This window comes from Amblyomma mixtum, chromosome 3 (genome assembly GCF_055824585.1).
Source record: "Amblyomma mixtum isolate Tamu chromosome 3, ASM5582458v1, whole genome shotgun sequence".
NCBI lineage: Eukaryota > Metazoa > Arthropoda > Arachnida > Ixodida > Ixodidae > Amblyomma > Amblyomma mixtum.
In genome coordinates this window covers 116,659,274-116,679,593 of record NC_143014.1, presented here as the reverse complement: position 1 = coordinate 116,679,593, position 20,320 = coordinate 116,659,274, and the positions used below count along the sequence as shown (strand labels likewise).

General features: G+C 42.9%; 1 protein-coding gene across 2 annotated transcripts in view; it reads right to left on the bottom strand.

Moving 5' to 3' along the window:
- Positions 1 to 18,389, bottom strand: part of l(3)76BDm (trafficking protein particle complex subunit 8 homolog l(3)76BDm) — a 60,238-nt gene extending 41,849 nt beyond the window's left edge. Inside the window, exons 1-9 of one of the 2 annotated variants that reach the window (XM_089580887.1) lie at positions 17,264 to 18,389; positions 15,055 to 15,261; positions 12,233 to 12,322; positions 11,396 to 11,561; positions 8,785 to 8,935; positions 5,099 to 5,177; positions 3,692 to 3,795; positions 2,944 to 3,102; positions 2,073 to 2,179 (exon numbers count right to left, since the gene is read on the bottom strand). In XM_089580887.1, coding sequence (XP_089437013.1) covers positions 2,073 to 2,179; positions 2,944 to 3,102; positions 3,692 to 3,795; positions 5,099 to 5,177; positions 8,785 to 8,935; positions 11,396 to 11,561; positions 12,233 to 12,322; positions 15,055 to 15,261; positions 17,264 to 17,420 — 1,220 coding nt within the window. In that variant the 5' untranslated portion in view covers positions 17,421 to 18,389. The remainder of the gene's footprint in view (positions 1 to 2,072; positions 2,180 to 2,943; positions 3,103 to 3,691; positions 3,796 to 5,098; positions 5,178 to 8,784; positions 8,936 to 11,395; positions 11,562 to 12,232; positions 12,323 to 15,054; positions 15,262 to 17,263) is intronic. The other variant, XM_089580888.1, reaches the window with a different exon arrangement.
- Between the last annotated feature and the right edge of the window lie 1,931 nt (positions 18,390 to 20,320).

Below are 20,320 nucleotides of genomic sequence, written 5' to 3'. Positions count from 1 at the left end.
AAAATATCGCTCATTTGTTTTAAATGCACAGTGTTTTTTTTTTTTCTTTCAGGGTTGTTCTTCATGTTTTATATTAGTTTGCACTTTCTCCAGTCTGCCATTCGATGAAAAGCAACGCTTCATTCACATCGTTGACCACATGCTTTTAGCTTTTGTAACTAGACAGTGCCACAGTGTTTTGAATTTTCTGGATGAAGCAGCAACCACTGTCTACTAAAACTTTCGCCAACAAAGTGTAAATCACTGTGCCATAACAGCTTTGGGTATGGAAATTGATATGGACGCTACTCCATATACTAAAAATATCTTATTACTGTACGGCAGGTGAGATTCATGTTAGTTCTTGGTACAGCACTTTCGCCAACATGCAATCATCATCACACTCGCTGAACATGGTTTACAGCATCACGATACATAAAAACGAGCACATGCACTGATTTAAAAATTCTGTGTAAAAATTTCATCTAGAGTTTTCGATAAAACCACCGCAGAATACAGCACCTTAGACGGCAAGCTTTCGGATGTGCCAAAAAAAACTGGGTTCTTAAAATTCAGTGTTCCATCCCTTTAAACGTTAAAAGTATGACTGTCAGTCAGATTACATGCCCGGGGTTTGTTAACCAATTCCGAGTGCAAATGTGCTAATATTTTTCACTTCCTGCCGTGAAATCCATTTCTCTTAGTTTTTGTCATTTTCTCAAAATGTTACTCTGGACTCCTGTTGCGTTCGTGAATCCAATATCTCAACATCTACTAAAGATAGAGCAATAAATTTTTTGAGCATGAAGTCAAATATGACGCGCACGATGTTGCAAGCACATTTCACAATTTTGCTTTGAAATTTTCTAGAATGGCACTTTGTATTACTACTGTGCTGCCATGCTTTTACTACTGAAATTCAATGTGTAATAAAATGCAAAATAATCTTCCAATAAAAGAAGTGCTCGCGAAATGGTGTTCTTTATTGTTTCTAGTATCTAGCAAAACATTAAAGATAAGTTTTTGTTAAGTGGTTATTTTCCTATTGTTTTCACAAACTTTAGAGCACTGTTTGTAATTATCTTAACTAACTGGCCCACACAAAAAGTAACAGCATTTTTGGAATCTGCACAAAAACTGCATCAGCAATGTTTTGTTAATTTTGGTTGGAAAGCAAAGGAAATCTGACAAAAGAAAAAACTCACAATGAGAAAAAAAAAAATGTTTCACATCAACATACAGCATTCGAAGCTCATGCCTCTAAGAAATAGATGCTTCCCACTTTGCAGCAGGGTATACATGTTTACTTGTATGAAAGCGCACTAGAATGCTCTCCCAGGTTACCCAAGCCAACACATCATGTCAGAAGTCTACATTAAGTAAAAATTACATTTTACGAAATAATGTGTGGAACTGCGATGTAAATACAAATGAGCTCCATTTTACTTCCTATATACACCTGTCACAAAACAGGCCAATTCAGGTGTCCCTGCGACTATAATTGCTCAGACTCAGAGGGCCAAGCACTCTACCAGAGTACCTGGCTCTCCGAGACCATTTTGCAGCTACAACAAACAAAGTGCAAAAAACTTTAGACATTGCGTTATGCTTCCACTGAAAGTGATTTTTTTTTTTTTCAGTAACAAATCTCAAGGCTGTGGCAGAAAGATGGTGGCATAGTCTGAGTGAAAACATTAAAATGCAACAAAATCTCTACTGGAACATAAAAAGCTTTTTTTATCTTTCACGTGCCATTTACCTTAACAGTGTACATCATTGTTTTCAAAATAATATCAAAACAGTTCCTAATCATGAAAAGTATGGCTGCTGCAGAGTTCAGTAAACTCAGGAGTTCACTTGAAAACCTGCCACGATGTGGACATGTTCTGCTGCTGAGGACAGGGTCACAGGGTTCAGGGTTCAGGGTCACAGGGTTGGCCGGAGCAGCTTCATACTAAAGATCCCTACGAAAAATCCACTTGAATATTTTTGTCGTACGCACTCCCCGAGACTCATTTTGTTCTCAGCATGAGAACTCAAACATTTATACATTTATGTAAGGTAAAAAAAAAAAAAAAAAGCAAGGGCCTTACACAACTGAGTTGACTGAAGCGTGGGGCCCCTGAGGACTTGTCTTGCTTCCAGCAAATAACTTCTTCATGCTCATCAGAGATCTATGGATCCCTTTTTTGTTTGTCACCTTAAAAAATAAACAAAACATATCGTACTTCTCACTAGTGAGAACTTTGGCGTTGCTCTTTTGACATTGAAGTCAAAAGTGCAAACAGATTTCTCTCAAACCATCCTACGTGGGGTAAGTACAGCCACTTGCAACACCAGTGCTACACAAGTAGCACTGGAAGCTGTAGATGCATCACAGAATCAGCACATCCCCTTCTTCCACTAGAGTGCGCATGAAATCCAAGAAAACAAAACAACCAAAAAGCCCCTAACAAACACAGCAACCTGCCTGGGAAAAGAAAGCCAGACATGAGGCCAGTTATGGTCTTTTGGCATGTTTTAGACTGCTGCAATTGCTAAGTGCCAATGCATTTCTCCCATGGAATTTTTTGCAAGCCTACTTTCTAGGCCAAAGAACAGCATAGAACAGAAGCTGATGAAATCACTAGATTTGGGCATTTTTCAGTGCTACAACTTTCTTACAGACCCCTCAAACATTAAATGAATGATTAAAATGTTAGCTAATTATTTCACATTAATTGAATAGACATAATGAAAAAAAAAAGCCAGTGATTACGATGCACCAATAACAGCCAGTTGACTCTATACTTGCAACGCCTTCTGTTCACAGTTAGTTTGAACAAGCTGCACAGTTTTGAGTGCTGGTAGCTGCTGCAGAAAGCATGTTAAAATTACCACTCTTGCTAGAAAACAAGAACAGCTTGAAAGGGTGCAAAAAAGCAGCACAGTTTAATACAGCTTATGGCTGAAAGTGGTAGGCACCTGGTCATTGAGAATCCGCATTTGCTCCTCGACATAGGGAACCAGTGCTTGGCTGCAAAATTCTTGGACAAAGACACGGAGGCGAGCCTGATCACTCTGTGTTAGGCAGCCGCCCAGACGGCTTCCAGGTTTTCTCTGCCAACCCTTTTCTTCCACCAGCTGAGCATGGAAAAGAAAACACAGACCTCTGAAATTGTGAGTGCGTCTTCTAGTCTATACATTCAAAAAGCCTTGCAAGTAGCCCATAACACAAAACTAAAGCATAAGACTAACAAAAATTATTTAACTGGATGTTCATGTTACAACTCTCAAAACTGCATCCAATAACAAAAATTAAATACAAATGCCTGAGTATCCTGCTTTGCTCCAACACAATTTTTTACAGTATATTGGAACAGCCATCGGAAATTAACTATGAAGCCTCACAGTTTTTTCTGTGCAGATAGAAGCTATTTAGAAGACAGCACTTTCGAGTAGTGCCGCAGCTAGACATATCCCTTATCTGTGCTTTTGGCCCGCACTGGGATGAGTGGGTGTATGCACTGCATTTTTCAGCGCATACCAGAAGTCATAAAATAAGCAAAATGTACCCAATACAGTAGCCAAACTAGGCCTGTTCTCATTAAACTCTGTGGAGACTACTGGCTGTCTTCTTTAATGGGCGCCTTCAAATGACTCATCACTGAGCTCAAACACAATAAATCACTGCAATAAAGGCTTAAAATGATGCCACCCAGAAATGGCTCACCGGTGGTTCTAAGGTGGGTGGTGAGGAGTCGCCACTGCTCAGCAAAGGGTGATGCACACTGCCCTTTTCCTTAGCTGCCTGCTCAAGTGGCATGGCTTCTTCCCCTTCAAAAAAAACCACAGAATGGCATTGCACTCAGGTCAAGTTCAAGATATTGCTTGGACAAAGTAACAAACGGTCACACAATCATGTTAACACAAACGAATGTACATTTAGCATAATAGTTACAGTGTAAAACATCAACCGTTACTCATCTGTGAGACAGCAGTAGGCAAATGCGTACTTCCTTCATCCTCTGCAGTCAATTCACATTCCCAAACATGACCATGAATGCAACGGCAGTTTCAGGCAATGCAAGCCTTCCCACAAGGTAGCAGAATTTATTAAAATATGCCCATGGTACATTCAACACATGGCCTGCCATGTTTCTGTCAAAACTAAATTTCTTTCTTTAAACAAAAAGATTCTTAGACACTGTTACTTGGATGACACAAGCAGCAGTGCCTGCTACCTTCCTAAAGTAATGGCAAACCAATGTACAGTCGCAGTCAAAAGTAAATGGAAGGCGACTTTGTCAAAAAAATTTAATTTCTTTAAATCTAAAGCACAATGGTCCGTGTTTGTTGGTGCACAGTGCAATTCGCACAATCACAATTAATCTGCACATATGTATCCAAGGATGCATGAATTGAGCGGGCAATGATTAAATTTTTTTTGTTAATATTGCCTTCCATTTACTTTTGACGGCACCTGTACACACTGCAACACTCAGGGTCTGCAGCCATTTTGAGTGCATAATTACATCCCTCGTCAAAAGTGTACGGCCCAAGGGGTTTGCTTGTGAGGCCTGCTGCGTGCCTCGTTATGCATCCTCAGCGACCGTAACCTCTCGAATGAGGAATGGCATCGCGTCCTCAATCCTGCCAAACCTTGGACTGCTAGGGAGCCCCGCTAAACTGCTTAGAATCAAACCCCTTGGGCTGTATACTTTTGACGGGGGCTGTACATTCATCATGAAAAGCAAGAATCATCTTTTTACTATTTTTAACAGCATTTCCACCCAAAATATCAATATTACTGCACCCTGTCGCCAAGAATACCACCACAAACAACAACAAAAAAAAGGGAGCTGAGGCTAATTTAATTTTTTTCATGGTTGCTGCCTTCTGTACTTTAAAACGAAATATGTACGTCATCCTCTTTACGCAAAACACAGTGTCAACACTGAAGCGGCAGCAAATTGCACATGCCAGGACATGACTCATGATGGTCTATTATGTACACTTAGATGTAAATATCTTTGCTTAACTTACAATTTCTAAATTCCACTACTTACTTATTTTTTTGCCAATTATTCACCGGTTCAAGTAAACCATAAACAAGCAAGCATGAAAGTATTATATTTACCTTGCTGAAAAACACTTTCATCAAGAGAAGAGTTGCTTTCCCGAAGTGTGGCAGGGCCTTCCAGACTTCCAATCACCTGCTGATGATGCGACATTACAGACAGAGCAGGAAAAAAGAAAGTGCACCGTCATCAGTTAAAAAATCTATGAGAAGAACGAGGCAACAAGTTAAATTAATCAATGCAAAGCATGCTTACTTCAGGAAATGAATACTAGCAATTTTAACTAATGGTGAATAAATAAGCTAATGGACAAAAAGAAATCAGTAACTAGTATAAAATGTGTTCAAGGCAACCTCGCAAAGCAATTCAGTGACAATAGACAAACATGCAAAGTTGACATAGGTGCAAAAAGGTAAATCATTACGAGGACAAGAAAGGGACACAGGACGAGCGCTAACTTGCAATTGAAAGAAACGGAAGCAAAAATACGAGCTCAAGGAACTGAATGAACATGCCCAGCTATCCACTGATTAAGATGGGGGGGCTAGATAAAGGCAAACTGAACCTAGATAATCTGGGGCTAAACGGCGACGAAAATGGCTCGGAAAGAAACCAGAAGCACCTCTACCGCCTTAAAACAGCAAAAACAAAGAAATTACTCAGTATTTAGAAACATAGATTCCTTTCGCGACAGAACAACCGACACTTCACTCATGTACTGATCACTTCCTTACCGTAGCACAATACGGGTATTTAGTCTTAAGTGGAGAATCTAGTTAACAGCAATGAGGACGTGCAAAAAAAACTTTAGTCCAGAAAGCCTTTGTTCATCCCAGTGCAGGCAGCTGTAACAAAGCCTCTATGGTCGGAGAGGCTTTGTTGATTGCAAAGAAAAGCAAAAGCACTGGCTAGTGGGCATGACATGTTGCAAATAAGAAAGGAGAACAACGAAAATGACTGGGATGCAGAAACACACCAAGAGCACCGATGAGTGCTATGCGTGCATTATTTTTTTGTCCCCACAATTTTCACCATGCTTCTTTCACAGTTTAAGCATAATAAAGAGTTCACCAGTAGAAAACATTCGATAATAAGTTGACCAAGCACAAGCAAATTACTGTATCTACTCGCGCAAGGAACCCCCTGTTTTTCCAGAAAAGTTGACAGATTTTTTTGCAAATGTCGAAATTTAATCCTACATCCGCCCATCCATCTGTCCGTCCATCTCCATCAACAAAAGCATGTGAGCAGCCGCGTTCGTGTTGCCAGTGTTGAGCACCATTTGCTTCAAAAGGAGTTTGTATCATGGCCTGATCCGACAATTCTGTGACAGTCGACAGAGCAGGCCAATCGCGACTAGATAAAGCATGCAGGCTGAACACCAGCCCCTGCGAAGTTAAACTCACAGGACAGTTATGAGTGTGTAATGCGAATTTGTTAGCTGTGATGTGAGAGGAGTTGGAACATTTTCGCTCTCAATCTTGAGCTCGTAAAAGTGCTTGGGTGTCGGAACGGCCTGTTTCCTCCATAGCATTTCTGTGTACAGGATGTTTTATAGTGTTCTGGTTCAAACTGCTACGCTTCTTTCAGATGCTCGAGCGCTTGCTGGCTTTCGAAGCATACACTGGTGCAGCCAGGTGCGCAGCAGCGTGCCAAGCAAGCTACCGCTGCTGGTGCTTTTGTCAAGGGCACACAGCGTCTTGGTGCTCTGCCAAGTTCACCGAGTAAGCCACAAGTGCCAGCAAGCTCCCGTCAAAAAATAAACATGCCATGATGTTATCGGCGCACAGCCAAGGTCTGCGCTGCGGACAGCAAAGAACTGAGAAACATGACAAGAAAATCTAAAAGCTTAAAAAAAAAGTACAATTCTCAATGACAAAAGTGGGGGGTTGGGTTCACTGCACGAGTAGGCCCATTATGCGAGCAAATACGGAATGATAATCGTCAATAGAGAAGGTGTGAGAAAGCCTCTAATGCCAAACTTATAGTTGCACCAAAGGTAATGATAAAAAGTAGTGAAGCAGTGCTGCCACACTTAACTAACCATTCAGATTAGTATGGAGTGGCAAAAGAATTTTTGGTAAGCAGCAATGAGTGAAAAAGATACAGATGCAATACAATGTGCTGCAGAAAAATGTCTCGAAGATGAAAAGTAAAATTATGAAAAGCTTCGGTCTACATTCTACATTCTGGGCTCAAGAGAGTGTAATCATCCGGTTGTCACCACTAGACGCACATGACTGGTGCACAAAGAAGTGACACTCTGGCAGTTTTAAGGTTTGTTCTATAATGAATGCTCAGCACAGAGAGTGGGATGCTGTGTTTTAATGATGCTCGCTTACAAATACAGCTGTACTGCAATACATACGCATGCAAAGCACATGATGTTAAAGTGCACACACAGGCACGAGACGAAGACATGAAGAGAGAGACAACACAAGCTCTGACTACAAACTACAGGTTTTATTGTCTTTAAAGACGAAAGTAAAAGAAGAAGGACAAAAATGTGGAAGGAAGTGAAGAATGGAATAAAAACCACCAGTTATCATATACACCTGTGTCAGGGCCGCACTTCTTTTTTGAGGTTTTAAATGGGATCCAGCCCATACACGAAAGCGGCATTTTTCTGCTGAATTTTTATGTTAGCAGTGGACCCTTGAGTATGCATCCCCTATTTGTGTGGCAGCACATATTTTAAGACAAATCAGCACAGGCTTGTCCAACCCTTCATAGATATAATGTACTGCAGATGTAAATGATATGAAGACCTGCAGCAAAGCATTGCTGGTAATGATGAAGCCACCATGTGACAACAAATCTAGATGGATTATGAACAGAATGACCCATCATCACCATGGTCGTGCCATATAGCACAGGCAGCTGTAGCTGTCCTCCAGCTTTTCGTGGAATGTGTTGCATGAGGAAAATTACATACATGTGAAATGCAACTGCTTGGAGACTTTTTTTTTTCCAGATTATCAGCCATCAATTGGGGGGAGCCACCCTCACAAGAGTGTGGCCTTTACACGAAGAGTACATACAGTACCAGCCACTAGTCCAGCCACCAGATGACCACCAGTCAAGGCAATAAAGGCTGTAGTTGGTAGCGAGTGCGCTTGTTGTGTTTTTCTCTCATTCCTTATCAGAAATGCAAAAACAGAACGTAGTACAACTTCCACATTACTTTAGCTGGTAGGTGCAATATTTAGAGGTTTTATATATTTTCACAACATAGTGACCACTGCAGCAGGCTGGCATACAAAGAACCTGGTAGAAAACTGTTTATCAGGGCAGACTTGCGTCCCCAAAGAAAACGGAACAACCTCAAAGCAGCATACGTGCACTCAGCAGTTGTTTTAATCGAAATGGCCGTCACTACTGGCCATGCTATATTTAAAGGTGACAAGGGACTTTCTAGATAAGCGACCTAAAACACAATGAACAAACCAAAACAGTGTAGGAGCTGTTAACATGATCGTGTTCATTCCAGAACGATACGGTCACACCTTGCATAGCAAATAAAAAGCGATAAAGTTGCACGCTGGTGGTGATTAACAGACAACATTGAGAAATAAACATAATAAAGTTTTACAGCAATGTAGTAGCTACTTCTGCTGCACAAACCAAGAAAGCAGTTTGTTCAGACTGACAATAACTCACCTTGCTCAAAAATAATGTTTACTCACAGATAAATATGGCTAACTTTTCTGAGTTAAAAGTGTACCTAACATGCAAAGAACCCCACCTTGTCTGGAGCATCCAAATGCAAGAAAGGGGACCAAACATCTGGCAGGCTTGCTGCGCTTGGGTCATTTGCAGAAGCTGAGTTCATTTGTAGTAAATGGCATGAGCTGGCGCCAAAGTTTTTCTTCAATACCTGGAAGCTGGCCTCTGCCCTAGAACAGATGCCACAAAAAATAAAAATAAAACCACATACAGTAGCCCTAAAAAGTCGCAATCTACGCTTAGCGCAAAAAAAAAAAAAAACGAACCATAGACAACAAAGATCAAGAGAAACAGTAGTGGCATAACAAAACATAAAGCTACCCTGACTTGAAGCACAAGCTTTTCATACACTTCCTGCTGCTGATAATTCAGACACACATGAGCATGCTTGGCCCAGCCTATCAAATAGTACCAACAAAAACAGACAAGAGCATATCAGCTTTAAGTTACATGTTAAAGGCATGTTAGTACATTAGTTATACCTGACACCGGCTATCATCTGGATAGCGAGTGCCAGGGAGGTAAAGCATAAATGTTGTTTGTGGTTTATTTTTTTTTATCACACACTACTTCCTGCGGTCTCGTTGGGATTAAAATTTATTGGTCACTTGTCATCAGCACTCACAACATGTCATGCGTTCAAATCCCAGATAAAGCACATAAAGGGACACTGAAGACAGCTCCATCCAATTTTCATTCTTAGCAAAAAATTGATTCTATGCATTTTTCTGACTACATTGACGTTTGTCTGGCAGCAAAAGAAAGCATTCATTGCTGCGAAAATTTCAGTAATAAATTTACCCTCCAATGAATTCAATATCGAAAAGGACTCTGATCACTGTTTAGAAGTGAGTGGCAGTGTAGCCACGCTCCTGGGATGCATGCCCAAAAAACTGTGTCGACACATTACAGGTTACGTTCAAAATCGGCTGGTGTGGCAACACCTGCACTACTTCTTTTTCTAGCTTATAAAAGCTCCGTTTTCAGAGAAAACAGCGTCTTTGTGGTTATAACGCAGCAATCTATCGACACAGGCCAACTTCAGAAATCTTACACTTTTTCCCACACGCGACCGAAACTGAGCACACGAGGAGCACCGGAAGTATGGCATAAGCGAAGCGTCCGTTGGTGACATGTCGTAATGAATGCAGCGCCCAATTTGAAACACATGTGCTAACTTTCCTCGCTAGAGAACCTCGGCGCTCAGCTTAGACCGCGGCCGGCGTTATCGACTGCTTCATCGCTCGGAGTAAGGAAAATTCTGCGGACAAGGTTTCATAATTAAGTACTAGCACTTTTTATATAGCACGGGGCGTGTCTGATCCTGCACACGGCAGCCATATTAAGCCAGCCGTTACGGAGCACCTTAGTGCTAAAATTGCAATGTTTTCAGTTAGAATCTTTTCATCTACGAAGTCATTCTCATTTATGGTAGCAGTCAAGCCGATAACGCATAAAAGAAATAGACGCTTGACAGAAATAATCCAATGCATGTCAATACACCGGCACAATTTAACGTTAAACAGTAATCTGCAAACTGTCGAGAAGAGTACCTTTATCCCTTTCACAAAGCTAATGACAAAATAAAAAAGATTAAAAAAACTCTTTCCCGAGTAAACCAGACAGGCAGAGTGCCAGGTGTGCTTATCAGTGTTTCCAAAAGTGACGGCCACGTAGCAGATGATGACATTAATTTTTCTTACTCCGAGCGACGAAGCAGTCAATAACGCCGGCCGCGGTCTAAACTGAGCGCCGAGGTTCTCTAGCGAGGAAAATTAGCACATGCATTTCGAATTGGGCACTGCATTCATTACGACACGTCACCAACGGACGCTTCGCTTACACCATACTTCTGGCACTCCTCGTGTGCACAGTTTCGGTCGCGCGCGGGAAAAAGTGTCAGATTTCTTCGTGCTGCAGGGCTCTAGAAATTGAGTTTTTCTTTGTTTCAAAAACTGATATGACATCGTCTTGTTCACGGCATCAAATTCCCAATTGGGACTAAACACCCAGCTATGATAAGTAAAAAGTTAATCAGTGGGTTTTTGTTAATTACCTAGATAATTAGAGTGGTTTTGCAGCATATTGTGTCCGCCGGGGCAGAGAGTGTGATCCTACACCTATTTTTTTGCTATTTGAACCCAATATTTTTAGGAATTTTTGAAAGTGTTCGCTGAAACACCCGGTATAATCTGGTTACGGTTGGTCATGGGGAATTATTACAGAACAGAAAATATCCACAACTCGTTCAAAAAAACAAAAGGCTGCTTCTTTTCTAGAACTGCTAAAGATAAATCACAGCGAGTAAAAACAGTGACATTTTGAGTTCCCTTGAATTAGTAAATGACCGGTTCCTTTTTTTTTTTTTTTCATAAATGTTGCATAGCCAAGAAAAGCTTTACATACAGTAAGTACAGACCAAGGGCAATGATGGAAAAAGGTTACCACCTGCTTTACCCAATGCAGTTAGCGAGTCGCAGCACTTAAACAGTGTTGTACACACTACTATTATTAACCTACTGCATAAAGCAAAAAAGTATTAAAAGAAACGTTAAGGCAGTGTGCCTAATCTATGAACAGAACAAGGGTTTCAGCGTCTCTGCCAGAGTATTGTTCCTTAAAAAACTCACTTTGCTTGGCTGCCGAGTGACATGTCATGAAGGAGTAGATAATATCTGAGGCACTGTGGAAAGAACCACCGCTGGCCCCCATCAGATTGGCCTGTCTGGTGGCCCTGGGCCATTTTCTCCAGTTCCTCTTCAGGACAGGCATGCTCTGAGGACACCACAAAAATGCCTGCAGAAGCACTAGTTAACTGAAATAACAGCATGATTCACAGGAAACTAATGCTTCATTTGGTACCTATTCAGCGAAATGTAATTCACCTCTCTAAAGCAGCTTACTAAAACAGTGAATAATAACAAGAACACAAAAAATAAAGGGTTGGTTGGTTTATGGGGTTTAACGTCCCAAAGCGACTAAGGCTATGAGAGACGCCGTAGTGGAGGGCTCCGGAAATTTCGACCACCTGGGGTTCTTTAACGTGCACTGATATCGCACAGTACACGGGCCTCGAATTTCTCCTCCAAAGAAATTCAGCCGCCGCGGCCGGGATCGAACCCGCGTCTTTCGGGACAGCAGCCGAGCACCATAGCCACTGAGCATTACCCCAGCTACTTTAGAAGCTGAACTACCATTCGTTCAATATTTTTGACAAATCCCGATTTATTTTCATGGCAATTTTAGCATGTGCCTCTTCTATTTCAATAATTCACAAGTTCAATAATTACAAGCATGTTCCAAATGCTTTGGCTTTCCTATAGACATCTATAGAGATGTAGATGTAGAGAGGTCCACATCTACAAATATTAAAGCAATCTTTTTGTCATCGATGAAGAACAGAAGCCTTTTAACAATGACTTGCTTGAAGTGTATAGTTTTAGAAGTTGCCATCTGTTTAAGGATACAGGCCAGAAAATGCCGTGTAAAATCATGCTCCAGTGGTGGTAGAACCCGGAAGAATGCATCTCTGTAGGAGTAAAACCATGGTGTGGATGCTGAAACACACAAAAAACAAAACACAACTTGTAATAACTTTTGCTAGGTAAGTAACCAAGTAAAAAGACAACCACTCAACTTAATGACCTGATGACTGTCAGTGCCTCAAATGTAATCAGTGTGGTCAAGGCAACCTGGCCATCTTTAACTCCAAAAAACAAAAGGCACACGAAAATGAGCATTTCATCTAACGCTCAAAGGGACACTGAGGATATAACTCCATGTAATTTCATTCCTAGTAAAAGCTCATCTCTTGGCTCTCTGTGGCTAAGTTGAGCTCGGTTCAAATTTGTGGCATCAATATTGAAAAACTTCGTGACCACCATATGGTAGTGAATGGCGGTGAGGCTTAGCCTGAGAGATCCGAAAATAAAAAAAATTTAAATTGCAGTTTCCATGTGAAAATGGCTAGTGGCAGCAATATCTATTTTATTTTTTGCCTTTTCTAGCTTATAAAAGCATCATTCTCAGTGAAAGAAGCCTCTGGCGTTGGAACACACTATTCTATAGATACAGGCCAATTTAAATTTGTCCTCAGTGGCCCTTCAAAAATGCTCTGCCACAGGTCAACTTTTTTCTCTTATCATATGCCTCCCAGTACTCTTGCTTTCCTGAAGTTTTTTGCTATAGTTCTTGATCAGCAAACAGCAGATATACACTGTGAAGAGCAGATTTCACATCAATAATATAAAAATATGGTTGGTTTTATGGTTTTATGGGTGCTTAATGTCCCAAAGCGACTCGGGCTATGAGGGACACCGTAGTGAAGGGCTCCGGAAATTTCGACTACCTGGGGTTCTTTTGCGCTGACATTGCACAGTACACGAGCCTCTAGAATTCCGCATCGAAATTCGAATGCCGCAGCCGGGATCAAACCCGCATCTTTTGGGTCAGCAGATGAGCGCCATAACCACTGAACAACTGCGGCGGGTAATATAAAAAGATCTCTAAGAAAATTTGTCACTACAGTACAAAGTAAACACAGTAAACAAAAGTGCTTCCCAAAATGGTTGTAATACCAGTGGCACCATTACATGTCTTCCAATAGATCAAGATTATTGTGTGCAAAAAAGGCTTGAAAAATGGGAGGGGACACTTAAGCTCCGCTGTAAGGGTATGCGCGATAGTGTAATGGGCTAATTCCCATATAAGCTGAAGGTCATCCTCCACTTTACATTCATAGATCCCTGGGAGTCCCCATACCCCTCCTGGCGCAGTGGTTCAGCGGTTAAACAATGCGTCACTGCCCTGCATGGCAGGTGCTCCCAGCGGTGGGCCTTGTGTAGCCCAGGTTGCTCTTCCTGAGTGACCAATCATTCATTTAACTGGCACCTGCCATGGTGGGCAGTTTGCTCACTATCAGGTGGGCAGGTTGTGATGACACCGCAAGGTCACGCGATCTAAGTAGTCCACCTGCCCCCTAGGTAGTTCTCTGGGGACCACTTGCCAGAGCCACGCTCGTGATTTTTCGCTCACAATATCGACGCCGACAATGCCAACAACGCCAACACCAAACTGTCTGGTGAACGAGGCCTTTAACACTATCGCGTTAATAGTAAAAATGCTTATACCACATGCCTGAAAGCAAGGGATGTGGTTTTCTGTGTTCAAGTAATAAACAAATATTGTCTGCACAATTGCATACTGTGTAACAAAATTCTCTTTACATGCATTCAAAAGGTATCCTAAAAGCATTACAGAATTGGATATCTGAAATCTACACACACCATTTTTTTTTCAAATCTTAAGGATGTCTTTGAAACAACTTAGCATACCTAAAAAATATCATCGCAAAATAATTTTTCCTAAGCACTAAATATGAGCGGTGCAATGAATAAAATATTTTCCATCCCTTTTTCTCAATTCAAGCTTTCAGCATGGCCATGGAGTGATATGACACTAATTAGAACTGCCCACTTAATTTATCAGCTGTGCTTAGCAGGTGGTTCAGGTTGCACTCTACAACACAGACCACTTCCTACAATAAGCTGAATTAAGAGCTTAATAATGACGCCAGATGCGAATTCTGTTAACAAAACAACGCCTTCAAGAGAAATGTGCAACCAAAAGACTATTAAAAAATTAATTTTTTGTTACCACCAAAGTCTGTTCATTTCTGTTTTGTTTTTTTCTGCTGTGGACCATTTGTAAAGCCTCCAGGTCAGTTTCTTTGCATGGGGAGAACTCTCTCGCTGCAGCAGTGCAGCCTGTCCTTAGTGCAGGAACTGGGCGCAATGCTGACATCTGCTAGAAGCAAGAGAACTCTTCACACACATCCATCCTCCCCACAGCATCCAGAGTGGGGCAAGCACTGCACTATCAGGAAAAAAAAGTTTCCAGAGCACATGGGCCACAACTACAGTGGACAGCTCTGCTATTAGATGGCAGCTGGAGACTGCACTAATGGAAGTAAAAGTCATATTCGTGTGCTGTAATGTGTGGTAGCGAAATGCGGCAATCGCTGACCAACATGGCATCTATGTGCCAAGATTGCTATTTGTGTGTCCTCGAGTGTTTTGTCCTAGATAGTACACGCAGGGGCCCTACGTGCACTTTCTTACTTATAGAAGACACCAGCACTGTACCTAATGTTCTTTTCCAAAGGCAGGCTGCACTGCCACAATGAAGGAATTATCATGCAAAAAAGGCTGGCTTGGAGGTCTTGCAAAGGGTCCACAAGAGCTCACAGAAATAAATTAGCATTTATTGTTTTAAATCAGCTGCGACATACTTGATACAAGCAGATTGTAGCTGCCAGCCTTGATCTTGGTAAGTGAAGCAGCATTTTCTGCAAGAGGAGGCTGGACGTTGGCAACTGAGTCATTGAGCAATTTCTTGGCAGCTGCCAGCTGTGGCACAGGGCTATTCAGGTCCCGAATGTTAAGGTGCAACTTGGCAGCAGTGGTCCCTTGCAGCAGGTTTGGCGGCCGCACTGATACTGAAAGGAGAGAGATTTCAGCTGGTATAGTTAATGGTGTACAGCAAATGGATCAACTGCACTATGACAGTACTTGCAATATCAAAAATGCAAACACCTCAGTCAAACTTCCCGCTGTGCAAAGCAAGCTCGACACTGATGAGGAAGAATCTACATTTTGTACACAAATTCATACTATTTGTGAGAAAGGATGTTAAGTCACAATTTGGCCAATAAAAACTTACGCTAAAATTAAGACTTATGCTCTTCACAATTTAATTTCCTGCTAACACTCCATAAATGCTGTCATGTACACACTGTTTACACTCGTCTAAAGCCCAAACACAGTGACAATGCAAAGTTTTAAAAAATTTTTAAAGTAATGCATATCCTCAGCAGTGCATTAATTTCAGAAGCACTTAAATACATATTGACAATCACTGAAAGAGAGAAAAAGACTTCAAAAGGGCCCGTGACAAACCCTCATAAGCCTGTTAAAATCCTATCTTTTCATGTCATCAGCATGCCAGCCTATTGCTTCGGAACACCACTGAAATAAATGCATCATTGGCCAGCATGCTTGCCCAAGGTGAAAGGACAGCACCTTCATTTTCACATTATACGCACATTCTGAAGAAGAGTGAAAGATGTAGCATTGTGCAGTGTGTTCAGCCAAGCAACAGACACGCACCACAAATTCTGTAGCAGCAGTAGTGTACGCACTGAATTGCATGAGCCCATGGTAGCTTGCCACATGCTTGCAATACTGAGAAGACAAAGCTTCAATAACAAAGGAAAGTGCAGGGCTCTTCAATGTAAAAAAACTGGAGACAGGCTGGCCAAGGAGCATGCCTCTGGCCTGCCTGCCACTCTCTGCACTTGGAGAAAGGGTGTGACAAGAAAAGAGAAAGCAAAGATACAAGGTGAGGATATAATTCAATGAAGTGTACAAGTGGAGACCATAAGAAACAGTGCGGTGACATCACCTGCATACAAATACATGGACATGGTGTGCACAAGTATGAGCACGAAACATGCAAGCTCTAAAGATGCATTAAATTTAGTGCCAAGGCAAGCTTCACACAAAAACTCAAAAGACCACTTTGGCTGCATGATCATCACATACGCTTGTGAAAGCAAATTAACATTGTAAATGCTACTTTATACAAAAGCATATGTGAAGCCCAGTTGAAGCTGATGATTTTAATATTTCGCTGACCAAAAAGTAGTCTTTCTTGGCTAAAGCTACAACAATACATGAGGTGCGTATGCACACCAGAAGCAGGGTATCAAACAGAAGGCAGCCCTTTTGAAGCGACAGGAAGATATGACCACTGCTACAGCAATGAATCTCAAGCGCCACATCTTTGCTAAACATTATGTCACACTGAAGAACTCTCGTTGGAAAGCAAGTTGAGTCTTTGTACTGTCACTAGTAGTAGTCACATTTACTGCAACTTCTAAAGCGTCTGCAGCAATCCTGAAACACTTATTGTACTGACACTTTATCCTACAAGCCCACATCTACAGGAATAACAGATTTCCCTGAAATGACAGACGAGCACATGTATAAATACCAGACATAAAAACAAAGGTGCAGATCACGATTATGAAAAAGCGAAACAGAACTATACCACCGGCCCCGAAAGCCATACAATACGACAAGGTCAGTTACGACGCAGTGGACAGTTCCGATGCCGCCGACCTTACGTTCAGCGCCCCAAAAATTCGCCGCACCACCCTGCTAAACCACAACCGCGTGAATTTACCACGGCTTGCAGGCAGCATTAACATAGTCGGTTACGCGGCACAGCTATACAACCAAGGGACAAGACGGGAGAAATAAACTGTGAAGCTAAAACTCTGTGATCACCAATAATCATAACGGCTTTTGCAAACTATATGCACTGTGTATGGGAAAGTAGCACGAAACACAAGGCAGGCGTAATTCAGTTTTCCTCAAATTCATTAGCTTCAAAACACACGTAGGTGCGGTACACATTCAGAGAAGCTGCAAACCTACCTTCCACCTGCTGGCAGAAAGGCTGCAAGAGTTCTGCGAAAGAGAGGTTGTTTCTCCTGCACACATCCTCGGCGTCAGAACTGCACTGCACTGTTACCGTGGGAGCGAAAACGCTTTGGATAAAATCCTCCGCAGTCCGCTTGCTGGCGTTCATCATAGTGATACACCGCTACTCCCCCAACTGCGGCCCCTCAAGATCATGTAGAATGCCGTTTCATTACGGAGTTGGTCGGTGTGCGGTATTCATTCACATGCTGCTGTTAAAATAGAACGGCCGCTAACTGTTTCGTTTGCTAAACCTTTCAGCTGATTCCGTACTGCTTTAAGGCAGCGAAGCAGCAACCGCCACCACAACACAGGCAGTCATTCTCATGCGCCGGAAGTTGTCCTGCCCCTTGATCGAAAGCCAAGTCCGCCAAGTGCCAAGTAGCCGCAAACCGCCACCTGTGCCACCACTCATCCGTAGCGGATGATCGAGCGATCCCTTCAAAAGCGGAAACAAGTTTGCTTTGCTTTTTCACTAACCATAAAAATAAGATTAAACTGTAGGCTCTCAGACGAACATGTTATAGCTCAGTACTGCGGTACAGCAAACCGGACGCCTGCCTATTTGGACATGACGACCTATGTTGGTTCGATATGCCGCAACTGCGTTCGCGGTTTGATTCGCTGTACACGGATTTCAAATAATGTTAAGCACAGTTTACGCACAGAGTCAAACCACGTACGAGTCGATGAAACCATGTATTTGTGCGTTCGTTTTGTTACCTAAGTAATTTCCGTCATGGCTATCGTTCTACTTCAGAGCTGTTTTGAACAAACCCTGAAAGAAAACTATTGCGAAAACAACAGGGAGGGCAACGAAACCGAACCTTGTATCAAGTACCTGCCTGTTCACTCAGCTAATATATTGGCTAGTTCACGCGCAGTTTTCGCACTGTAGTGACACTTTGGTTTAATACTACGTCGGGGTGCGCCTCTTATTAGAGCATATAGTTTCAGTTTCAGGCAACGCCTGGGCAGCTGGCGTAGGCATGGGCACGACCTCCTCTATTCGTGGGCATGGGTATCAGTACAAAGCTTTTCAGGCAGGCCAACAAGTCATACAGCGTGCCGCCATTTTGCCGGCCGCACACGCCAGAGAGAACGGCTTCCCCCTAGGGAGAAGAGGAAACCTTGAGCAAGTGGCCGCCAGTGAGAGAACGGCAGCGCCAGTCATTGATGCATGTTTTAACGCGATAGCGTTAAGGGGGCCTGTGTCGCAGAAAAGCCGGTGTCGTCGTCGGCGTCGGCGGCGTTGGCCGTGAGCGAAAAATCCCAGAAGTATTAATAAATAAGTCTTTCAGGTCGTAGCTTGGATTAGTCTACAAGGTTTTGACTGATCTAATGTATTGACTACCGGGACGTCGTATACAAAACTTGTCATGCAGGCTTTCGTCGGTACGGAAATGCGGCCACCGCGTTCGTCAGGTGCCCCCATGGGCGTCCGGAAGGGGGGGCAAGGGGGGGGGGGGGGGGCGGTTGAACCCCCCCCCCCTTCCCCCTGAAATTACGGATATTATTTATGCCCTAGTAGAAAACAACTACAAACCTACCGCCTCCCCCATCCCCGGACATCGGGTGCCCGCCTCCCTGGAAAAAGTTCTGCGGATGCCCTTGAGTGCCCCTGCAAGTTTCTAAGCTTAATGGGGAGGGGGATGAAAGCACACAGCCGAACAAACCTGACACACTGCTGCTTCTACAAGTTGCTTTCACACACTCGTGCTCCTGTGCCATGATGTAAAGCACGCGTGAGTGCCCCGGCCATGTTTTAATTTCTACTTCAACTGCTCATCTGCATCCTTGCAACCGAAGGCTAGCACTGTACACTCGCATGTGATGCCTCACAACCTGTACATCTCTTACTCTGGGGTTAAGGTTAAAAAAAAAGCAACAAATGACATGACGGTCACCACGTGTCAACGCGATATTCAGCGACATCTGTTAATGCGATATTTTGTGGTTGAGAATATGAGCGCAACCTCTTACCTGTGTAATTCTATGGCGCTCTTTTCAGTATTCCACACACAGTCATTTACGCACCAGCGTACACAGCTCGTTCGGTCGAAAAGCCGTCGGCGTCGTAGTTGTAGCTGCCGGCACCGCACGTCGGAAAAAAGTCTATCATGCCTTGAAAGAACGTCTTGCTGAGCAAGTTGGTAACTGTTCATCTTTGGTTACAGGCGCGAAAAAAGATAGAAAGACGGGACGAAGCGCCATACCATTGTAATACTATTTAGCATTTCGAGCAGCATAAACGTACTAGTTAAGTTAGAGAGCTTGCGGCAGGAATTCGAACCAGCGACCTGTGATCGGGCTGCGGGTGTCCACCGAGATCTGTGAGACAGTTACTGTAACTTCCTTTCCTCAAATCCAATTTTCCTTTCCTTCATTACGCCACCACTTTCTCTCTCTCTCCTTTCACTCCCACCTACCTCCCTTTCCTTACAGCGGGGTTTGGGTGTCCACCGAGATGTGAGACAATTATTTCCTCTCCTCAAAAATGCGTTGCATTCAAAGCTGTTTCCAACGGGCAAGGCGTCGCGCTGAAGAGGCAATGGCGTTCCATGGGCACCCTGGCAGCACTGCAACACGCTGTCGCGTTCCACTCTTGAAGCGAAGCTTAAGCGTCCTCCAATTTTTTCTTGTCAAATATAAACATTTGCATAGAAGTGAAAGGATAGAAAAGGCACAGTGACTGTAGGGTAGACACCAGCTGCACCACGAGGAAAAGAGCGAAAGGAAGAAGAGAGAGAGCCACCATATTGGAGGCCTTCGGCGTCGCTCAGCACGTAGAAACACAGGAGTCTTGCATTTCGCCTCCATCGGCATATGCAGCTGCAACGGATGGGATTCGATCCTAGGACCTCATGCTCAGGGGACAACTGTGCTCTTTGCTGTGGCGCAGAGCCATACGTTCAAGCCTTCACTTAATAAAGTGCATTAACTGCACCTATTTGCTGGAAAAGTTACCTTTTGTAAGCATAGGTATATTGTAATTATGGATTTCCATGATGG